Raw genomic sequence first — 22584 nt, 5'->3', positions numbered from 1 at the left:
CCTGGTCTACAGAGTGAGTTCCGGACAGGCTCCAAAGCTACCCAGGAAACCCTGTCTCAAAAAACCAAAAAAAAAAAAAAATCAAAAACTGAAACTTATTTAAAATGCCCAGTGAAATGTGAATTTCAGATAAAGAGCAAATATCCTATAAAAGTAGATTTTGTGCACTATTTGGGATGAGACAGAGTTGTAAAATTAACTGACGTTCACATTTATCTGGCAACACTAGGCCAGGCAGTTTGCTAGAGCCCAGTCTCGGAGTTACCTACTTAAACTATCACGTGGGTTTTGGGTCAACTGGGAATGCCTTTATCTTTCGGAGAAGTGCCTCGATATGTTCATTCTGCTTGTTTTCGACAGGGTCTCACTATGCAGACCAGGCTGGCCTCCAACAGGTCTTCCTGCTTCTGCTTGACTGCTGGGAAGACCTCCCTCAGGAAAAGCCTAACAAGGAAGTTATATCTTTATCACTGATCCTAGTATTAGGTAAATTTTTTTTTTGTTGTTGTTGTTTTTTGAGACAGGGTTTCTCTGTGTAGTTTTGCGCCTTTCCTGGAACTCACTCTGTAGTCCAGGCTGGCCTCGAACTCACAGAAATCCGCCTGCCTCTGCCTCCCGAGTGCTGGGATTAAAGGCATGCGCCACCACCGCCCAGCTGGTAAATTTTAATAAAAAAAGTAAAGACAAAGACATTTTATTTAGCAAGACTGAAATTAAATCCAAGAATGTAAGTATATTCACATGAGACCTTTTGTGTTTCTAAACAATTCCTGGAGCTATTAACCCAAGGTAATTAATCTAGTATCATTTATGGAATGATTACTATAACAAGAATCATTTTTCAGTTACAAAGGCTCACTAATACCCTTGGGGCACACTGAAACAATTGCTCACCAGTTTACAAAGAAGTAGATAGAAAGGGAGGGAAGTACAGACACGTGATTGCCCATTTCAGCTTTTATAAGGAAACAAAGAGGCTAGAATCCCACTGTAGACAACAAAATCAGTGAAGCTGACAGACAGAGGAGCTATTTGTCAACGTACAGGTTAGCAAATTCCAACTTACGATAGTCCAGGTCAGTAATATGGCTCTCTTACTTTACAAGACACATACAGACCACAAATCATTTATGAAACATCTTCCTTTTTTACATCACTGTATTACTTAGCCTCATTCAGTGGTTCCCTCGTCCTCAACTCAGCAACCATACTCACTCCTTTATGTCTATTTTTAGTTATAAAAAAGTTATTAAACTTAGGTTTCCTTACAAACGTTCTGACCATATATTGAAAAGTGATTAAAAACTGTTCTGAATATGAATTGCTTCTGCAAGTTTAGCGAGTGAGACGCACTCTACCAAGGTGGTTGTGCCTTGGGAAAATCCTACAAAACTGAATTTTACAAACAGTTACTTATTTTGATAGAAGTTCTCTATATAAATAGCAGCCATGACTTCACTGCCTACAAAACTGCAGGCTTATCACATTTTATGTTTCGAATTTAAATGCTTTACAATCAGATTTTCTAGTATTACAAAAAACAAAGTCATACCGACAGATGGACTAGTATCCCATGCTAAAAAGACAGCTGAATTCCATGATTTCACTGCGGGGACAGATACCAACAACTACCGAATTTCTGTTAGTGACATGGGAACATTAATGTGTTCTGTCAAGTGACATTCAAGGGGTGGGGAAGCAGCACTTGCAGCAGGACTTTATTGAGGCTCTTTGTGATGGAGGGACGAGCAATCGGAATGGAGTAGCAGACACTTTCAGACGAAGAGGGTGCTATTTGGTGACACACCCTTACCTTGACTCCAGTGAAATAGTGTTTCTGAGCCTGAGGAGGAAGAGGGGATGCTGGGCACAGCATGTTGCTCTCAACAAGGGATCAACAGCAGCAAGTGGGAAGATGAGTTAGTCTTGGGGAAAAAAGAACCCACTTTTGAGCACATTAACATCTATCCTTTCCAGGAACATTCTGTAGTCTGGACAAAGTGTGGCCAGGACCAGTGGCTTGAGAACTCTCAGTATGAGGAGTTAGAACAGAGAAGGGCAACATCTGAAGTAAGCGGAACTAACACTGTGCTTCCTTCTAGGCAGGCTAAATGATACCCACATACCTGACAAGCCTGGTGCCACTTAGGAGCAAAATTGGCCTGACATATAAAACCAAAAATGAGGACTGATGCCAGCAAATATCATTTGTAGTATTCACCTAAAAGATAACAGTAGGTGCTTTGTGTGGGGCGAGTATGGGGTGAGGGATGCTGCTAATAACAAGGCCAAGCACGGTTACACAGGGTACCACCATGGCAGCCAGTGAACTCTGCAGAGTTGCCCTCCACAGCGTGCAGCACTCACAGGCCATACAAGTTGCAGCCCTGCCCCCGCCCGGGCCAATTGCAGGATCTAAGAAATACCTTTCTTTCCTGTTTGTTCTTCCCATCCTAAGTCCCCCAGGGTGACTCACTGTTTTCCTAACTAGCAGTGAAAAACAAAGCATGGGGATTCAGTGCAGCGCATGGGCTTGGGCATCAACTCTGACTTCCATCTATGTAGCTGCTCTGGAGCCGACTCCCAAGCAGCCGCCTATTCTCTGGATTTAAAAGATCCCTTTATCAGTGTGTCAGATAAATGCCCAGCACAGGCCATAGGCCTACTACTTGGATGTCGACTGGCTGGCCCTTTCTCCTCCAGGGTCAAGAGCTCTTCAATGAAGAATCTCCACAATGATAAAAGTATACATGTAAGTAGCCAAATAGCACCACGGTGCCTACTGGGTATGAGGAGCCTACTTCATCAGCTAGTATGACATTTGTTTGTTCCCATCTTGATGCTGAGTGGAACCAATGGATAGACTATTGAAGATATCAAATCACAGATGAGGTGAAAATTCTGAAAAAGGAGCGTGTGGGGTGACTGAGCCCTGCTGCGATGGACACTGTCAGAGAACACGAGGGCAAGAGTACAGTGTATAGAAAATCTTGCAAAAACCTAGCACCAGGTTCCTCCTAAGGAGGACCCAACCCAGCTTAACTCCAGGAGGACCCACTCCACTGTTAGAAAGCATCAGGCCACCGCTCTCTGCAGCCGATGTTCCACAGACGCCGGGGCCAGGGGGACAACTGTGGAACACATTTTCATGGAAGCAGCGGCCACACATCTAACTCCTTCCCAATAGTATCCCCAGTTAAGCCAGCTTCAAAGGGACAAAGTTGGTGCCTGCAGGTCAAGGGTCAAATCTACGGTGTACACACCTTACCAGAAGTCATATAACCTACTTACCTGAATTAAAAATAAAACCAAAAAAACAATTCTCCATCTGCTCTCCCTTCTCAGAAGGGGGGTAGATTCTTCTTCCTTACCACAGTAACTTGAAGAGTCAAAGAAGGTAGTGTGGAAAGGAGGAGCGTTCTGTTTCATCATAAAAAATAAAGCTCTCTCTCTAAGCGTCACATCAGAGGTTGTATACATTTTTTTTTTCAATCATCCTTTGTGGTGGCGTCTACGGGCTCATCTTCTAAGCTGAGGCCCAGCCTGTCAGTCAGCCCCTCAAACTGCTTGCCCAGACCACCTGCGGAGTCCATAAACATGTTGGGGATGTCTTTGCCAAAGTAAATCTTGCTGTTGGAAGCAATGGCCTTGTACTTCATCAGCTGCAGATATTCTGGGGTCAGTTTGAGCTGGAACACAAAAGTAAAGGAAGCTGAGGAGCGAAGACATTAGAGAAGAATTTGGTGGTGCCCTTTCAACTTTCATCTGGAGAGGGCCTCTGTCAAGCAGACATACTCCTTCTACTTTTCATGGTCTTCCTGTTACCCAGAAACCATTTTTCTAAGAGAAAGGAATCCAAGGTCCTTTGACAGATTAGCAAGAGTTTCAAGAGTTTCCGTGTTTAACACAAAAATGAAACTTTCACTGAGGCTTCCTGCCTGAGAAGTGCCTGTCTCACCCAGCACAGGCTCCTCAGCACCGCTGTGAGGACTCTGGGTAGGGCAGCAGGTCCCGCACCCCCTCAGTACTGCTGTGGACTCTGGGTCGAGCAGCAGACCCCGCACACCCTCAGTACTGCTGTGAACTCTGGGTAGAGCAGCAGACCCCGCACACCCTCAGCACCACTGAGGATTCTGGGTAGGGCAGCAGACCCCGCACACCCTCAGCACCACTGAGGATTCTGGGTAGGGCAGCAGACCCCGCACACCCTCAGCACCACTGAGGATTCTGGGTAGGGCAGCAGACCCAGCACACCCTCAGCACCACTGAGGATTCTGGGTAGGGCAGCAGACCCCGCACACCCTCAGCACCACTGTGAGGATTCTGGGTAGAGCAGCAGACCCCGCACACCCTCAGTACTGCTGTGAACTCTGGGTCGAGCAGCAGACCCCACACACCCTCAGTACTGCTGTGAGGACTCTGGGTAGAGCAGCAGACCCCGCACACCCTCAGTATGGAGGGTCGCCCTTTACCTTATTGGCCTCTGCTATCTTCAGAGCCGTGTAGCACTCGGCGTCAGCCTTCGCCTTCTCCCGGGCCAGAAACGCAGCATCTAAGGGGGAAGGGTGCAGGGAACTGGGTCAGGGGAAAAACACCAAGGGAAGGCGCAGAAGCCTGTGCTCTCGGGGAGAGCACTTGCCCAGCACACACAAAGCCCCAGGTTCCATTCCCGGCACTGCAGAAAACAAAATCCAACAAAGACATTTCCTGGTCTCTATGACCTTGACGAGACTGCTTTGTGTGTTTTGTTTTTGAAATGGTTTCACCTTATAGCTCAGGCTAGCGCTGGACTACATAGCCTTCCTGTTAGCACAGGGAAAGCATTTCTCTAAAGGAAAGTAACTTAACATCTTTAAGACAGTGTAGCAAGAGTTTCAGTTTAATGCAAAAAGGAAAACCTCTACTATGGCATCCTCCTGCCTCAGCCTCCTCAGTGCTGGGATTACAGACATGCACTGCCATGCCTGTCACGGGTCTCCGTGAACAGCACAAATGAAAAATAGATCAGTCCCCTTTCCAACTTCATTTCCCCAAAGTTTCTAACAGTGACGAAGCTGGCTAATTCTAGAATTACATATGGTGGTTCAGAGGGGCACTGTTTAGATTCAGACCTGCTTCATCTCATCCTGCAGCAGGGCACCTCCCTGCTGGGCAACACTGAGCCCCTGCCCTGGGAACCGCCAGCCTCATTCCAGTCACATTTGTATCAGAATATTCAGAGACAAAGGTCCCGCTCTGAGGATGCTGTTTTGTGGTTGTTGCTGTTTCCTTTCATCCCTTTAACAAATTCAAACCTTTTTATTATTACACTTACTATTTACATAATATTTATTTACTGGGAGCGGGGGTGGGGCATGCACGCCATGGCGCATGTGTGAAGACCAGAGGACAACTTGGGGAAATTACTTCCTTTGGCCACACTCAGACTCCGGCTGTCAGGCTCGGCGGTGAGGGCTTCTAGCAGCCCAGCCATCTGGCTGGCCTGCTGCTGCTGCTGCTGCTGCTGCTGTTCTCGAGACATCTGGCTGGCCTACTGCCGCTGCCGCTGCTGTTCTGGAGCCATCTGGCTGGCCTGCTGCCGCTGCCGCTGCCGTTCTGGAGCCATCTGGCTGGCCTGCTGCTGCTGCTGCTGTTCTTGAGACATCTGGCTGGCCTGCTGCTGCTGCTGCTGCTGCTGTTCTGGAGCCATCTGGCTGGCCTGCTGCTGCTGCTGCTGCTGTTCTGGAGACAGTTGTGTTGCTTGGAATGCTAAATCCTCATGTTCCACCTCCGGAGTCACAGGATTACAGGTGTGCCCATAACAGGCAAATTTAAGTCCTTTCTTTTTTCAGTGCTGTTTGTTGAACCCAGGACTTTGAACACACCAGGCAAGTATGTTAGCCTCTGAGCTACACTTTGGGGTATCTTACTGCACCCCAGAACGGCATGTTTTACTAAAGATTTATTTATTTTTAATTATGTGTATCTGTGTAGGATTATGTGCATGTAAGTACAGATGTAGCTGGGCGGTGGTGGCGCACGCCTTTAATCCCAGCACTTAGGAGGCAGATCCAGGCAGATCTCTGTGAGTTCAAGGCCAGCCTGGGCTACACAGAGAAATCCTGTCTCAAAAAAGGAAAAAATAAGTGCTGATGCCTGGCGTCCAACGTGGTGGCAAGAGTTTCCACCTAAAAACTGAGAAAAAAGATTCTAAAACGGAGATAAAAACAGCTTCCTAATTGTCTCTCTCAAATGAGCGGCAGCTGCTGGTCTGAGCTACTGGTGGGTTCCTAGCGTGCACGCTCGACCTGCCGTATGGCAGGAATGAGGCTTCTGCAAGTGGCACATTAAGCTGCGTGGTGGATTTAGACTTTGCTAGTACAAAACAAAAAAAAGAGGTTTCTGGGCTACACGCTGCTTGGATAAAAGCATAGACCCATGATAGCTCCCAGAGCTGGTGGTAAAGTACCACTGTCATGTTGGGAAGCTGAGGTGGGCAGAGCCAGCAGGCACAGCTGCTGCAGTTTAAGGCAATAGATTCACAATAAGACAGATTCAGATGTAATAGTTTACAATGTGTGTAAAAGATCCGTAGGCTTGAAAGAGACAAAAAAGATGATATATAGAGTTATAGAAACAAATACATAGTTTTAAAAAATAAAGTCTTTAAAGAGACAGTAAAGGTAGTATAAAAAACAAGCCACGTAAAAATGGATATTACACAGAGAATCTGCATTGTGTTGTCTTTGGGACTTTTAACTGCAGAAAAACATTTGATTGTAAAAGCTGTTGAGTTATGCCAAAATGTATATTTTAAAGGTACCTTGACTTCAAAATTTGAATATAAGGCTATGTTGCTTTGGAAAGGAGACTCTGCTTTTGTTCTCACAGAAAGCCAGAGGCTATGGATTTGTTCCAGATTAAGATACATCAGGTTTGACCAGCCAAGACACCCTGAAAGTTCTCCGATGACACCATGGTCCAGATGATCCAACATCCAGAATGGTTTCAAGGCAACTGGCTCAGACGATACAGCCTCATGGACTATTCCATAATCCTAAAATTTTCTTTGTTTCCCCATAAGATACAGCGCCCCCCTCCAGCAGGAAGTAGTAAGAGAAGCTACGCCCAAATTCCCAAATTATATGTAATTTTACTTTGTTAAGGTTAAAACCTTCCTTTTTTTTTTAAAAAAAAGGGGGAAGTGCTGTGGGATGTTCTGTATGGCAAATGTGTTGCTAATTAGTCAATAAATAAAACACTGATTGGCCATTGGCTAGGCAGGAAGTGTAGGCGGGACAAGGAGGAGAATAAAGCTGGGAAGTGGAAGGCTGAGTCAGAGAGACACTGCCAGCCGCCATGATGAGAAACAGCATGTGAAGATGCCGGTAAGCCATGAGCCATGTGGCAAGGTATAGATTAATGGAAATGGATTAATTTAAGCTGTAAGAACAGTTAGCAAGAAGCCTGCCACGGCCATACAGTTTGTAAGCAATATAAGTCTCTGTGTTTACTTGGTTGGGTCTGATGGCTGTGGGACTGGCAGGTGAGAGAGATTTGTCCTGACTGTGGGCCAGGCAGGAAAACTCTAGCTACAGATGCCTGTGGATCCCAGAGGTGTCAAATACTTCTGGAGTGGGATTTAGAGGTGGTTGTGACCTGCACAATGTGAGGCATTGGCAACTCAACTCAGTTCCTCTGCTGCGCCTTCTCTCAGCCCCATGACAAGTATTTATAGGAAATGAAAGCACTGTTGGACTAAGAGCATCCTGGTGAGAGTCCACAGATCTGTGACATCCTAAGGAGCTCTTCAGTGGGTCCCTGCAAATCCTGCAGGCTCCACAATGACTATATAATTACACAGAACACCGTGGCCTGAAGCTTCCAGGAGGATCGACTTTGGTCCTGGAAGTTGCTTGACAGAAGCCCTACCTGAAGCAAAGGGAGGGTAGTGGGGAAGTGAGGGCCCAGAGGGGGAACTGAAGGTGAGCAGTGGTCAGAAGGCCAGCAAAGAACACTTCTTCTCAGCTCAAGAGCTGCTGGAGCTGAAACATGTCTTCAAGGCTAGTGCAATACCTGCATGGACCTGGAGAGCAAACTCTGAGACGCAAATAATGCAACCGACTGACTCCCTCCTCCCCTAACAGGCTTGTGGGAGGGCAGAGGTGTGCATTGATACGCCTGGTCCTCAGGAGTTTTGAAGAGGAGGTAGCAAAGGCAGGGAAAGCTGCTGTTCGAGCCCAGTGTCAGAGTTAACTCCTAATGCTCAGAGATATCTGCTAGACTGAGCTCCAGGACGGCAGGGACTGTTACGTCTCTTTTCTTCATTCTCTCTTTCTCTCTCTCTCTCTTTCTTTCGAGACGGTCTTTTTCTGTAGCTCAGGATATCCTCTGACTCACTACACCATTCTGCTTTTACCCCAAGTGCTCAGACTATAGGAATATGTTACCATGCCTGTACTGACTCACTCTGTCTCTCTCTCTCTGCCTCCCTTTTCTGTTTCCTATCTGCTGTCTGCTCTGCCCCGCTTCCCCCCTCGCCAGGCCTGGCTTCTCTGTCCTATCCCCTCTTCTCTCTAACAAAGGCCATTCTAACTCTGGTAACCATGGCCCGTGACTCTTCCGCCCATCATCAACCATCCTTTCACTGACACCCTTGCTCTTAGCCCTATTTAATTAATGACTGATTTGTAGACATTTATTTACTTGTGTGTGTGCGTATGTGCAAGCATGCCATGGTGAGTGTATAGAGGTCGGATGACAACTTTCAGGAGCTGGTTCTCTCCCCGTGAGGGTTCTGGGTAGGGAACTCAGGGCCTCAGGTTGGCAGCAGCCCTTTTACCCACAGAGCCCCATCACCTTGGTTTCTCGTCTTCATTCCTAATGAAATGCTCAGTGAATAATCAACACAACTGACACCTGCTGAGAACTGTTCGGTGAAAATCTGCTTGCTATGCAGGGCCAGTTCAAAGTTCTAACCTTGGCTCTAAGCAGAGGAGAGCTGGTATTTCAGAGACACCACGACCCCCAGAACAGAGCACAGACTGTATCTCAGTCACTGGGCTCCATCAGGCACGACAGCACGTCTGCTCACCTTCAATTTCCGAAATCTTCTTCTCCGTCTCCTTTTCCATCACCTTCTGCCCATAGGTGATTTCTGCAACCTGAGCCACTTTTTCTGCCTCTGAGTAAACGAAATTGAGAAACGATTTAGTGCTGACACGTCAGAAGTTTGGCCAGGGCAGAGAGATGGCTCAGTGGGTAGGGTGCCTGCTGCCAAGCCTGACGATGCAAGTTCAATCCCAGGGCCCACATGGTGGAAGGAGAGCTGGTTCCCGCAGGCTGTCTGCTAGCCTCCACCTAAGCAATCATGGCATGCATGTGCCCATACACTCACACACAGACAGTAACCTTGACTGACTGTGCCTTCCCCTGACCTGAGTGCCCTAATACCTGAATGGGGATGCTCACAGAGCCAAGTCCACAGAGGGCAGCCGCAATGGGTACACCTGAGAGATGAACGGCCCAGTGAGCACAGGAGCACGACATCAACACGGACAGTAAGCGGAGACGCTGACCCGGGAGAAGAGCATGCTTCCGGGAGGTCAGGGGTACAGGCTACCTTCTCTCCCAAGCCAAGCCCTTAAAGAGTAGTTCCACCTGACACTCACTTGAGGAAGTATCTCAGCCGATCGCTGTGACCAGAGATCTGGAGCAGAGCCCCAGTGCTTCCTCTGATTTGCCACATGACCTGGGACATGTTTACAAATCTCTGAGTTCAGCAAAATAAAGCAAGTACCTCAAGACGGCTGAGTGGGTCAAAGTGCTTGCCAGACAAGCCTGGCAACCTGAGTACACAGTGCAAGGAGGGGAGCATTCCCAGAGTTGTGCTCTGACCTCCACAACTGTGCCATGGCATGTGGGCTCCTGCTTACTGCACAGCGCTCTCTCCCTCCCTCCCTCCCTCCCTCCCTCTCCCTCCCTCCCTCCCTCCCTCTCCCTCTCTCTCTCTCTCACATGCGCGCGCGCGCACATGCGCACACACACACACACACACACACACACACACACACAAATTTAGGAAACCAACCAAACAAGAGTCCAAGCAGACGACAGTGCTTTCCTCTGGTGGCGACATGACAACTGAGTCACTTCACTATGAAGTTCTTAGCAAATGAGGTGGTTATTCCTATTAAGAACTAAGAAAAAAGCTCCTTCCATTTCAGAGATACAGAGAAACTCAAGACTCACTACCTGGATCCACAGTCCGACAATTCCCACTTGGCTCCTGGGGATAAGAATGCCACCCCAGCACACCGGAAGCATTTTGGAGGATTTAACCATGTCCTGGACTTCCTTCCAGCATCTGCCATCCCCAACCCTTCTTCCCTAAAGGATTAGAGAACCATGTGCAGACCAATGAGGGCCTTCTTCCTCTCTGTTTCTGCTTCCTTTTCCACCACCTTCTGCTTCTGGGCCGCAATGAGAAGCTTCGTCTTCTCGCTTTCCCTGGAAGGAAAAGCACAGAGCAGTGAGGCAGTTTCTGGAGAACAGCAGCACTCCCGAAGAGTCCCGAGGAGAGGCACACAGGGCGCCTCTGCTCTCCTGTGCAGGGCTGTTCAGTGGCCCAGCCTCCACTATCTGATAAAAGGCTTCCTTTGTGAGAAAGACAACCCAATGCCCGGGTGTATGCTTGTGGTCCCCACTACTCAGGAATTGAGGCACAGGAGCTTGAGGCTAGCCTGTACACTTAACAAGGCCCTGTCGGAGGAAAATAAAACAGGAACTAGTCTACTTGAATCAACGAGACCTCCCAGCAAACATACTTGTCTACCCCTGTTATCTCCACTTCTGCTATGAGTCTCTCACCTTATAAAAGCATCGCTACTCTCCAGGGCTCCTCTGTGGCCCCGAGGGCTGACATGTCCACCCAACCTTATAGCACAACAGACTAACAGATGTTCAAGGAAGGGAAAATCAGAGCTTGCCACTCTGGGATGGGTTGCGGGGAGCTCACGGCGGACAGTTTAGGCTCAGGGCATACTCACATCAGCTCATAGTTCCTGCGGATGGCCTCAGGAATATTGGGCTTTGTCACGCGTACAGCCTGGAGAAGGGCACAAACAATGAAAATGACATCCGCTCCAATGGGCTCTCGTGTCCCTGTGCTAAAGGAGCTTCCCTTGGGAGAGAGCATGCAGTGTCAAGTACTCCCCACTGAGGCCATGCTCACCTGGATAACAAGCCCCGGAGCCATGGAGGTCAGGTCCTGTTGCAAGGCCAACTTGAGGTTTTCATCAATTTGATCTGGAACCAAGAGAGACACAAATGGAGCTGTTAGGCTGTCTAGGTCAGGAGAGAGGAACGTGGGGAAAGGACAAGCAAAAACATCAGCCCACTGACTTGTCTTTCCAAAACAGTGTACACAACAAGCTGGACACCTAAGGTGAGACCCTGGAGCAGCCCTCCATGGAAGTGAGAGCTAAGTGTAACCTCTCACTTTGGCCTCAAAACAAAGCCCCCTTCATTGTTTAAAACATCACCCATACCTTCCAGGGGCCTCAGCTTAAGAAACGAAAAACAATTTTAAAACATTCCTTGAGCAGCCTTTCCCAACTGGCATCAAGAGAAGGCAGAACCATGGTTCCTTGGAGGAGGGCAGAATGGCTATGTCAGGTTTTCAGAAAAGCAGCAAGTTGAGCTGGGCATGGAAGCACACGCCTGCAACCAGCACCTGGGAGACTGAAGGAGGAGAACCACAGGGCTGGCCTGGGCTGCACTATGAGGTCTTGTCACCAACAGGTAGTTCTTAAACCTAGTCATTTTATTAGTTAAAAAACAAAACAAGGGGCCGAGAGAGAGCTCAGTGGTTAAGAGCACTTGCTGCAGCAGTATAGGTATTCTCAAATCAAGAATTAATTTTGGAGTATGGAGGGGCTCGAGTGTGTAGCATTAAGGAAGCTGAGGCATGAGTGTCATAAATTTGAGACCAGTCTGGGTTACACAGTGAGTTCCGAGCCAGCCTGAGCTATAGCATAAGCCCCATGGCAAAAACAAACACCACTTGCTGTTCTTCCAGATGATCCAAGTTTAGTTACCAGTCCCATACACCACGCAGAACCACCTGTAACTCCAGCTCCAAAGGACCTGACATCCTCTCTGGCCTCTGTAGACACTTCCCCGCCCAACACACATGGCACCCACTCATTCACTCACACAGATGCAGACACACACACCAGAAAACAAAGCAAAATCCCTGGCCTGGTGTTCAGGAGAGCCTCATATTGCTTTCATTGTGAATTCTATCAACACAAGGGGAACGTGCAATTTCACGTTCTGAAAATCAGCTTGTCTTTTTTCTAATGTTTGTTGTGCGTTCACATTGTTTGAGTATGTGTGCATAGGGGTCAGGGGACCATGGGTGTCATCCTCAGGAACACTACCTACTTCCTTTGAGACAGGATCTCTCACTGGTCTTGAGCTCAGTAATTAGGCCAGACTGGCTGGCCAGTGAGGCCCGTGGAGTCTCCCGTCGGTCTCCCCGTGCTATAACACTCCAAAGCTTTGGGTTCTGGGGCTCAGTCTCAGATCCTTATACTTCTGAGGCGAGCACTTTACTAGCTATCTCCCCAGTCCAGCCATGTCTTTTCATACATCTGCTTTGGTTCTAGTTCCTAGTCTGGAATTCCAATGTGAGTTGTTTCAGAAGTAAGTGTGGGAAGGCTATCACTGACCCACTCTATGAACAGAAACACTAAAGTTGCCTCTCTGGCCTGCACCTTCTTTTCCATAGATCTCACTGAGATCCTGGAAAGAGAGTCAATAGAACCAGGCTGGGATATCGGAGCACGATCACTGCTGTTACTGTCAGCTGCCATCTGTGTTAGTCAGCTGTGCCCAAGGGATAGCCTCTGAGGAACAGCGGCTCTCCTCTCTTTTATAGATTCTCAAACTGAAGCCTATAGAAGCTAGCTAGCAACCAAGATGTGAGTCTTTTGGTTTGGGGGTGGGGTGGGGTGGGGAGTGGAACAGTGGTAGATCACTTGCTGGGCATGCATAAGGCAGGCCTTGACTCCATCTATACACACACACACACACACACACACACACACACACACACACACACACACACACACACACACACACACGAGAGGGAGAGAATCACTTGATTATCTCCTTTGATTGTTATGTTAAACTGCATTCTCAGCTGTCCTATGAGTAGGCAAGGACTTGTGATGTTTCTATATTTGAATACGTTCTCACATGCCTCTCAGTTTTGAGGGAGAGAAGGCATAAAGACAGCACCTCCCATCTGATACGGGCTTAAGAGGACAAGAAGAAATAAATGCCATGCTGCTTTCTTTTTGTCAACATGACACAGACTAGAGACAACTGGGAAAAGGGAAGAAGAACTGCTTCCATCAGACTGACTGACTGGCCTGTTATGGGGCATGTTCTTGCGTAATGACTGATGTGGGAGGGTCCAGGTCACTGTGTGCCATGGCACTCCTGGGCTCTATAAAGACGCAAGCTAAGTGAAGCATGGAGGCAAGCCAGTCAGCAGCACTCCTCCAAGGTCTCTACTTCAGTTTCTGCCTCCAAGTTTCTGCCCTGACTTCCCGCAGTGATGGACCTCGATGTGGAAGTGTAAGGCACTTAAACCCGTTCCTCCCCAAGTTGCTTTTGGTCCTGGTGCTTTATCGTAGCAACAGAAAGCCAATGAGGATACCAGCCCATAAAAGAAAAGAGTTTCAAGGCGAAGACTTTTTCCCAGCTCCACTGTAGGAAAGCAACAGTAAATAAGTAGTTAAGGGTATCTGTTTCGACATCAAGAGTTTTCAAACACAAAACAATCTATTTTAATTTCCTTCCAGGAACATTAGAGAGCCTTTGTCTTTTGATGTTTCATATGTCTTGAAATGTTCATTAATGGCACAAGCCCTAAAACAATGGCTAGAAAATTAATATTTCATTAAATTCTATTAGTGTGACATAAAAAGATACAGTACATTTAAAATTTTTTTTTAAATATAATGAATCAAAAACCAACAAAAGAGTACAAACTCTTAAAGTGAATTTAGGTTCATTTCCACTAGAGAAAAGCTGAAGGTGATTTGAAAGATTTCCTCAATCTCAGTGTAAAAGTATAATAAAACACTAGCCATTTGAGTTATTATTTTTATTGTTATTATTATTTCGAGCCACTATGTAGTCTTGGTTGTCCTGGAACTCACTATACAGACCAGGCTGGCCTCACAGTCACTGAGATCCCCTGGAGTACAGGCTTGTGTCACCACACCTGGCCACTTGGTTAATTATGATCACAGCCAACTCTGACGTGTTTCCTTTCACTTCTAGAAAGTACTCATGGGCTGAGGATGCAGCTGAATGGTAGACTATCTGCCTAGCACGCTGCGGGGACATGGCTTCCAGCCCCGGCACTGACAAAAAACCTGTTTTCTAAGTGCTCCTGGAAAGAGTCATCATTCAGTCCTAGTGTCAAGAAGAGGCCATCTGCGTTTAGCAATGGCTACTAGGAAGCGTCTAGAAGTGAATTCAAACAGAGTACCACAAGGGAACCATGACACTAACTGGGATGCTTCTGTTGCAGAATCAAGGCTGCATTTCCTTTGACCAGGTGAAAAAGACAAGACGTCCACTTAAGCCTGTGGATCCTTTTAACTCAGTGCTTCCTAGTCACCTCTCTGGGGAGGGAGGATGCCCCAAAGGTTCTAGAAAGTGTCAACAGCCACACTTCTTTCATTACTTGTAGAATGCAGCACGGACCGACCATCCTCACCACCATCCCTGGCGCCTGCACTCAGGGGGAAAAACACTTAAGTGACAGCAGAGGAGGGTCTGGGTGCAGCTCTGCTCTCCACCAGCAACAGCCCTCTCACCTTCCTGCTCTTGGCCCCAGTATACTGACTGAAAATGAGTGTGTTAGGCCACATGGCCTGCCAGATTCTTCTAGAAACCACTGCATTCTCATTAAAGAACAGTATTCCGGGGACAGTGAGAACATTTCTGTCCCGGTCCTCTCTTCAGGCCAGCAGGGACTCCTTTATTACACTCTTACTCCAGTGCTATGTCTGACTACTCCAAGGATCTGCCCATCTTACTTTTTCTTTTGGGGGAGTTATTTAGGAAAAGTCTTAGTTTGTAACCCAGGCTGGTCCTGAACTTGCTTTCCTCCTGCCTCAGCCTCCTGAGTGCTAGGATTACAGGTATGGACCACCATGCTTGGCTGTTCTCGGTATTTGGATCCCGTGTACTCCCCATTCTATGGTGTGGTAGCTCAGAAACAGACAGATATAGGACTGCTGAAGCCTGACGTGCCTCGGGGAGGGGATGGGGTGGCATCGACCATGACCAGGTTCTTACCAAACAGCTCGATGTAGACTTCCTGGAGCGTATGCACGCTGCAGAACTGGTTGAGCTCATGATGGATCTTGTTGAAGATGAGGGCCTTGTCATAGTCTGCAGTATAGTTCTTCACTATATCATACACTGTGGGGAAGGAGAGGGCGGGCTTAGCATAAGACAAATCCACGACTTCAATCCCCTCCAAACCTCCTCAGCTTCCTCATTTCTCAATCCTTGTGGTGCCCACAGATGCTGTGTGCACGAGTATGGACGAGCTGGAACACATACCTGCATTTGGGACCAGGAAGTTCACCACCTCAATTCTGTCAAAGTAGATCATCACACCACCACTATTGGAGGGAGAAGTGACAAGTTAGCAGGGAGCTCTGGGATCTGGTGACATCTCCTAAGGACTGGGAGGACAGGCGTTCAGTGTTCATGGGACGTGAGGCAGTTCACACCTCCAAGCAGGAGGAGATGTGCGGAGCTTATAACCTGCACAAGGAGACAGCAGGACCTTGGCAGCGTCAGGAAGGAGAGGGCACGTCCTGTCTTTTGCTCACTAGTATCTTTTGATCAAAGCAACTGACTACAAGGGAGGGACAGAGGGTTAAGAGCTCCGGAGCGCACTGGGTGCCCAGAGCCCGTCCTCATCCTGGCTTCACCGTCACTTCAGCTCGGCACTGCCTTTTACTCTTGGTCCTTACCTGGTCCCACAGGGTACGTTCTTCACTTCATCTGTTTGGAGAGTGGTCTGGAGACAGAGGAAACACCAGATAATGTAAAACGGGCAACGACAGACACCAACTACTTTGGGGAAGCCCCAAAGCCTTTGTAGCTGACTGCTCGTTTGGACTGAGCTTCACCCTTGCTAAACATGACTGTCCCACTTAACCCCCCTTTACAGGCTGAGACTTGAAATCAAGCAAAAGTACCTACTCTGGTGTTGCTGTATGTGAAACACATATGGATGGGCAGGATCATAAAGAACATGACACTGAGTCTGGAGCCTGAAAAGTGTATTTTACGAGTGCTGAAGCAGCAGACTCCCTTTCTGACTGGTTTCAGAATACAGCATTACTGTGAGACTCAGATAAAAGTACCCAAAGTGCCGTGAGTCCACAGAGCAAGGCAAAGGCAAGAGAGGATGCTCACAAGGGAAGGTGGACATTCTGCTTGGCTAATTTCATTTTCCTCCCTCCCTCTCACACCTTCATGCTGGGGACTGAGCGCAGAGCCTGTATGCTAGCTCCTGGCTCTGTGTGACATCCTCCAGCCCTTGCTGGGTTGGCTGAGTTTTCTTAGTTGGACAGACTTTAGAGAGACTTAGTCTCCCTCAGCCAGAAGGAAGCCAGCTACAACTAACCTTACTCCCATTTGACATGGCATTGGCCCTCACCCAACCAACTTTCCTCCCCATGCAATTAGGTTCAAACAAGTACAACCAAATTCCATGTTTTATTTTCATCTGTCATGGTAACCTGTGATTTAACATATACATATACTTGACTTTTCTTCTTCAGTCCCACTTCAGAAGTGAGGAAATGATTTCCACTTGGGGCTGATAGGCCAAGGCAAAGCAATGGCTCCATTCAGCCATTTCAATGATCAAGTAATATTATAAGAGCCCCCGCCTCTGTCTGTCTCTCTCTGGGTAGATGTGTGTGAGAGAGATCCTTAAGTAAGTCTCTGAAAAGGCATTTTATTCATCTAACAGCTAACTAATTTCAAATTGTGTATTAGTCAACAACCCAACTTCGCAGTGATCCAACCACACCACACAAGCCGCATATCATATACCTGTACAGACTTATAGGATGTGATGAATGGGAGCATGAGATGGAAACCGGGGCCACTGGTGGAGGTCAGCAGGGCACCACCTCTGTAGAGGAGGGAGAAAGGGAGGTTCAATATCCCAAGATCCCTTAAAGCAGTGGTTCTCAACCTGTGCGACATGACCCTTTGGGGGGGTTGAACAACCGTTTCACAGGGGTCACCTAAGACCATTAAAAACAGTTATTTAAATTATGATTCCTAATGGTAGCAAAATTACATTTATGAAATAGCAATGAAAATAATTTTATGGTTGGAGGTCATCCAACATAAGGAACTATATTAAAGGGTCACAGCACTAGGAAGGTTGAGAACCACTGCCTCAGATCAAGACTTATGGGCCAACCATCTCTCCACTCCTAAACATTTAATGTAGAGTGACACATGCCAGTGACATGCCCATCCCTTCTCCCTTTCTTCCTTCTGTCTCAATTTGAACATTCTAGGAAGCCTGATGGGAAAACAGAAGACATCAGAGAAGTAAGTATGTAGACTAAAAAACAAAGACAACAGAATCCCTGCCTACACCCAGGATAAGAGGGAGTCTGTCCCAGCTGCTGAGCCTGTGGCAGTCTCCAGAATGTTAAACCCGGTACTAGTTATCAACGAGCAGCATTGCGGCTGGGAGTCCAGTGACACAGGCCATTAAAAGAACCCTGGCATTGGCAGTGCTAGGGCTGAACCCAGGGCATCACACAGTCTAGCAAAGTACTCTATTGTCACAAGCTACACCCTGCTCCTTAAATACACTTCAATAGGAAGTGGTATACTCCACGACAGAGGAGGGAAGTGAGACTGAATAACAGAGGAAGGGAGAGGATCTTAACCAAAGTTTTAGTCCAACTTAGAGCACGAGGGTAATTCGCGTGCCTTTACCTGACCATGTTCCAGAAGCATCCGTGGACTCACATACGATAGAGCACCACCTCTGAGACAGGGCTTGCTGCACAGCCCGGATTTCGTAGTACTTGCTATATAGCCCAGGATGGCCTAAAACTCATAGTAGACCTCTTGCCTCTGCCCTCGCCCAAGTGGTGGAATTACAGGTGTTGAGCCATCATACTTAGTTCAAGAATAATTTTAAAGTCACTTCAACACATATTAAATATATAATATATATTCGGACATATATATTTCTAGTCAAGTTGTATATGAGTGACAAAATTAAAAGCTTTGGGGGACCATGAAAGCAGACGGCAGAGATAAATTACTAAAGAGGATGTGCGTGGGAACTCAACAAAAACTTAAACCTTTTTATTATTATTTTTTAACTAAGGGTCTTGAGTATGTTAGTCGGAAGCACTTCCACTGAGCTACAACTCTAATTCAACAAGCATTTTCGAGCTTGCTATTCCATAAAAAAGCACTAAATAAGATCCATATAAAAAAAGGGGTCAAGCTGAACATGTTGATGCATGCATTTAATCCTAGTACTAGAGAAGCAGGTGGATCTCTGTGAGTTCAAGTCAATCTGGTCCACATAAGAGTGTTCAGGACTAGCCAGAGCTACACAGTGGATCCTGTCTCAAAAAGGGGGCAGTGTTAGAAAGGCTTATAGCAAGGCTAGGGCTGTAGTTCAGTGGGAGAGCAAGAGCTCAACATGCATGAGTTTGATCCTCAACACCACAAACCAAGCAAATTCCCCCTTCTACAACCTCAAATGAAAACCTTGGCCAAAGAGGCCTGTGGAAAGAAAGTGACTCAAGATTATGTAAAGAGTCACTCCCAAAGCTGCCTTGACTGATAAAAATCAGACATACACACTTCCTTGAAATATTCACTTTAAAACAGACTCTCAAGCCAGGCCTGGTGGCGCATGCCTTTAATCCCAGTACTTGGTGGCAGAGGCAAGTCGGATCTCTGAGTTCCAAGCCAGCCTGGTCTACAGAGTGAGTTCTAGGGCAGCCAGGGCTACAAAGAAAAAACAAAAACAACCCAAACCCAATAAACAGACCCAACAACACAAAACAAACTCTCAAGTTAGCAGAGTATACTTTTTAAGTTGCCATCAAGAACTGGGACTCTGTCAGCTTATAGAGAGGTGGCCTGGCAGTGTGGAGACCAGATTCTTCAAGGGATGCAAGAGAAAACAGTATCTCAGAGATGATCTTGAAAGAGCAGTGATTCCTTGAGATTTCTACCTTTAATCCTATAAATACACGTATCACCAGCACATACTAAAGACAATTTTAAATTTAAATAAATACACACACTCACACGCACCCTTACCCATGGCCACTGACTTAGAAACTCCACCTGAAAAGGGCTCCCCTGCTTAACAAAATATACAGACGTTGGCAAGATCTGCCAGCCAGCGACCGGGGAAAGGAGACACCTGTCTCTTGCCTTACCTGTAATACACTCCAATATGTCCCTCTTCTATCTTGTGCACAGCTGAGAAGAGAGACGCGCAGAAGAAACTGGAAGCCACAGCCACAACTGCTCCCAACTGAGCCATCAGTGAATCGGTATCCTAGAGATAAGATAAGGGACGATGCGTGGCCTGACATACAGGAGAGAGGCCGCACCACTGAGCGTAGCTCACCAAGCTGCAGCTCATGGAAAGCGATTCACAGGCAGCCTGTGGTAGGGGAAACACAGTGCTAGCCAGATCTACAGCTCATTTCATCCCTGTTCTCGGTCAACATCCCGTTCCTTAATTGTGGGAGTATAACGCCCACTGCAGCGGAGAGGCACTAAGTGCTCCAGATGCTGCCCGCCGTACCTAAGGGAGATCCGGTGCCAATTGGGCAGGGTTTAAATCACAGCCTTCTCTTCACTTCTCATTAATGTGTTGTCACTGAAGCCACTTAGACGTAAGGGGAGAGAGGCAGCTGCAGTGTGTTGGCCCAAATTACAGAGGATGTCGAATGACAGGCAGCTGTGGCTATGTATTTCTGGCCAGAGCCTCCTACTTCTAATTGCCTGCCATTTCGAAGGAAAGCATCAGTCATTCCCTTGGGACTCTGGGGAGAGAGACAGCAGGCAGTTGAGTTCCCGAGGTAGGATTCTCTGGCCTGTCGTCCATCTCTCCAGTTATTCCTTTGGCCTTAAATGGGACAGCTCTCTTAACAAAACCGAAACCACACTCTCCCATAGCCTTTGCCCGCCAAGCCCGGTGGTTATCGGAAACTGGGAGTGCCTCAAGGCTGGGATACTCTGGACTCCTGGAGGGTCCCCCCAAACGTCCAGGCACCGAGATGCGACCGAGCGTCTGGAAAAACTACGGTGACGGACCGGCCCATGGGCACAGGGCGCGGATTCCAACTCTCAGGTCTAACTTATTTATTTATTATTTTTATTTTTACCGTGGCGGCCTCCAGCTACCCAGCAGCAGCAGCAGCAGCAGCCGCGTCCTCTCTGCAAACGCCCTCACCACCACCCTGGCCCACCTCGCGCCCTTTCCCCGCCCTCCTCCGCGAGGCAGGCACGTCCGAGAGCATCGGCTCGGACCCGCCAAAGGACCCGTGGGCGGGAGACCGGGCAGACAGGGGTTCTCTCTGCTCCCGGGTGGGCGGACGGAGGGTGAGCGGCGGCGGGGGACCAGCGCTCTGGAGCTCCGCCAGGGTCAGCGCCATCCCCGAGCCGCGGCGAGGCCGATCGTGCACTGAGGGGCGGGGGCTGCGTACCAGGCTGTCCCTCCAGGCGCTCCGTACACGTCTGAACCCCCCGTGCAACCGCAGAAACCGCCACACCCCTCAGCAAGCTACTTCCTTCCGGGCCGGTCGCTTCGATGACGCCATCAATCCGCGCAAAAAAAGACCCCGCCCCCGCTCGTCGCCCCGTCCCCGCCCCTCGAGGCAGTGTTCGGCGGTGCCGCCAGGGGGCGCCCGCGAGCCGACCCTGGCGGCTGCAGACGGACCTGGGATTGCGGATCCGAGGATGCCCACCGCGCAAGGACCCAGAGCTGGGAGACTGGGCTCCCGGACACCAAGACTCTGGTATCACCTTCCGAGGTTCTGACTTTCGAGATGGGTAGAGATTCTCCTTCGATTCAACTCGAGCTGGATTTCTTTTCTTTTTCTTCTTCCGGAGCAGGGAGTAGTAGCGCGATGGAGCGTTCTCGTCCTCGGCTCGCTGCTTTCCTGCACGCACCAGCCGAATGAAAAAACTTCCAGACGTGCAGATTATGACGTCCCTAGTCAACAGCCCTAATCTGAATTGCTCTTTATACTTTTCTGAGAGCTTTGTTTAGCCTTGAGGTCCCCACAGCAACATAAAGTAATTAACAAGGAATTATTGTCCTGACTTATTTGTTTTTTGTTTTTTTGAGACAGGGTTTCTCTGTGTAGCTTTGGAGCCTTTCCTGGAACTCACTCTGTAGCCCAGGCTGGCCTCAAACTCAGATCTGCCTCCTCTGCCTCCCGGGTGCTGGGATCAAAGGCGTGCCCCACCACCGCCCAGCTTATTGTCCTGATTTTAATGAACAGAACGTGAGTTCTGTGAAGGGTGAGGCCAACAACAGTGATTGAAAACTTCCTTTACATTTCCTTAATAGTTGGAGCTTCCACTTCCCCTCTTGGTTAACATGTGCCACAGTGAGCTTGTGTCCGACATCCACACCCAGGGACATAGTGGACCAGGAAGAGAATCAGACTCCATGTCTAAGGCCTCCTCCACCTGTCCTCACCCTGCAGCAGCGTGGGATTGGGACATTCTTTTTGAGCCTTTTCTTCGGTTTTGTCCTGGAGGTGGAACCAAGGGCTTTGTGGCCCCACTCTAGCCCCAAGCTGCTTTTTTAGGGGGGGTGGGGATTTCTGAACCAGCCACTGAAGTCATTTTGTTTGCAGACCAGGAAGGGCCCACTTTAATACTAACTTTTAGTAAACGAGAAAACTTTTCCATCCCGTAGATGTCACTTGTCAACGTTAGACGATTTTAGGACTCGGAAAGAGGAAAGTGAAGGGATCTCTTTATCCTCTCCCGCAAGCCAAGGCACTGAAACCGGAATTCAAAGTTCTGGGAAGCCAGATGTTTGGGGACAGCGGAAGACAAGCAGCTGCCCCCAACCCCAGATACTCAGTGGCGGCAAAAGCGAACAACAGACCCTGTCCTTTCCAAAACAGCTTGTCTAAGGGAACTGGCTGACCTGGAATTCTGCCCCTAATGAGCCCCGCTCCTCTGCTCTTAGCTATAATCCCCCTGGTTGAGGCATGTAATCTGCATTCTTCTGAACTCTGGTCACTGAGTGACTGGGTCCTGTGCCCTGATCAGGGTGTGGTCACGGTTTGGGAAAGCATCTCTCTGACGTTAAAAAAAAACAAAAAAAAGAGCCCTGCTTCAGCTGTTTGAGCTTTCGTTTGTCTACATTCTCAGTTTTTGTTTCGCCCTACAAGCAATTACTAGATATTCTTACATCGTGGTACCAAAATCCAGGAAGGGCTTCCAGGGTGTTACAGCCCTACA

General features: G+C 48.2%; 1 protein-coding gene across 5 annotated transcripts; it reads right to left on the bottom strand.

The window, feature by feature from the left end:
* Positions 1 to 678: 678 nt before the first annotated feature.
* On the bottom strand, positions 679 to 21260 carry Erlin2 (ER lipid raft associated 2). 5 transcript variants are annotated; one of them, XM_052751920.1, is made up of 12 exons: positions 21041 to 21260; positions 19530 to 19651; positions 17146 to 17227; positions 16053 to 16099; positions 15634 to 15695; positions 15364 to 15489; positions 11213 to 11286; positions 11028 to 11086; positions 10397 to 10488; positions 9074 to 9163; positions 4473 to 4552; positions 679 to 3689 (listed from the first exon to the last, which is right to left on the bottom strand). In XM_052751920.1, the coding sequence occupies exons 2-12, from the start codon at positions 19634 to 19636 to the stop codon at positions 3489 to 3491; spliced, it is 1020 nt and encodes a 339-aa protein (XP_052607880.1). In that variant the 5' UTR covers positions 19637 to 19651; positions 21041 to 21260; the 3' UTR covers positions 679 to 3488. The 5 variants fall into 5 exon arrangements, with proteins under 5 accessions (XP_052607880.1, XP_052607878.1, XP_052607879.1 ...); XM_052751918.1 differs by lacking the exon at positions 21041 to 21260 and adding an exon at positions 20808 to 20918; XM_052751919.1 differs by lacking the exon at positions 21041 to 21260 and adding an exon at positions 20487 to 20794.
* Between the last annotated feature and the right edge of the window lie 1324 nt (positions 21261 to 22584).

Source organism: Peromyscus californicus, unplaced genomic scaffold, assembly GCF_007827085.1.
Source record: "Peromyscus californicus insignis strain IS unplaced genomic scaffold, ASM782708v3 Scaffold_23__1_contigs__length_62951481, whole genome shotgun sequence".
Lineage (NCBI taxonomy): Eukaryota > Metazoa > Chordata > Mammalia > Rodentia > Cricetidae > Peromyscus > Peromyscus californicus.
The sequence above is the reverse complement of the archived record's forward strand: the minus strand, read 5'-3'. Positions and strand labels throughout refer to the sequence as shown.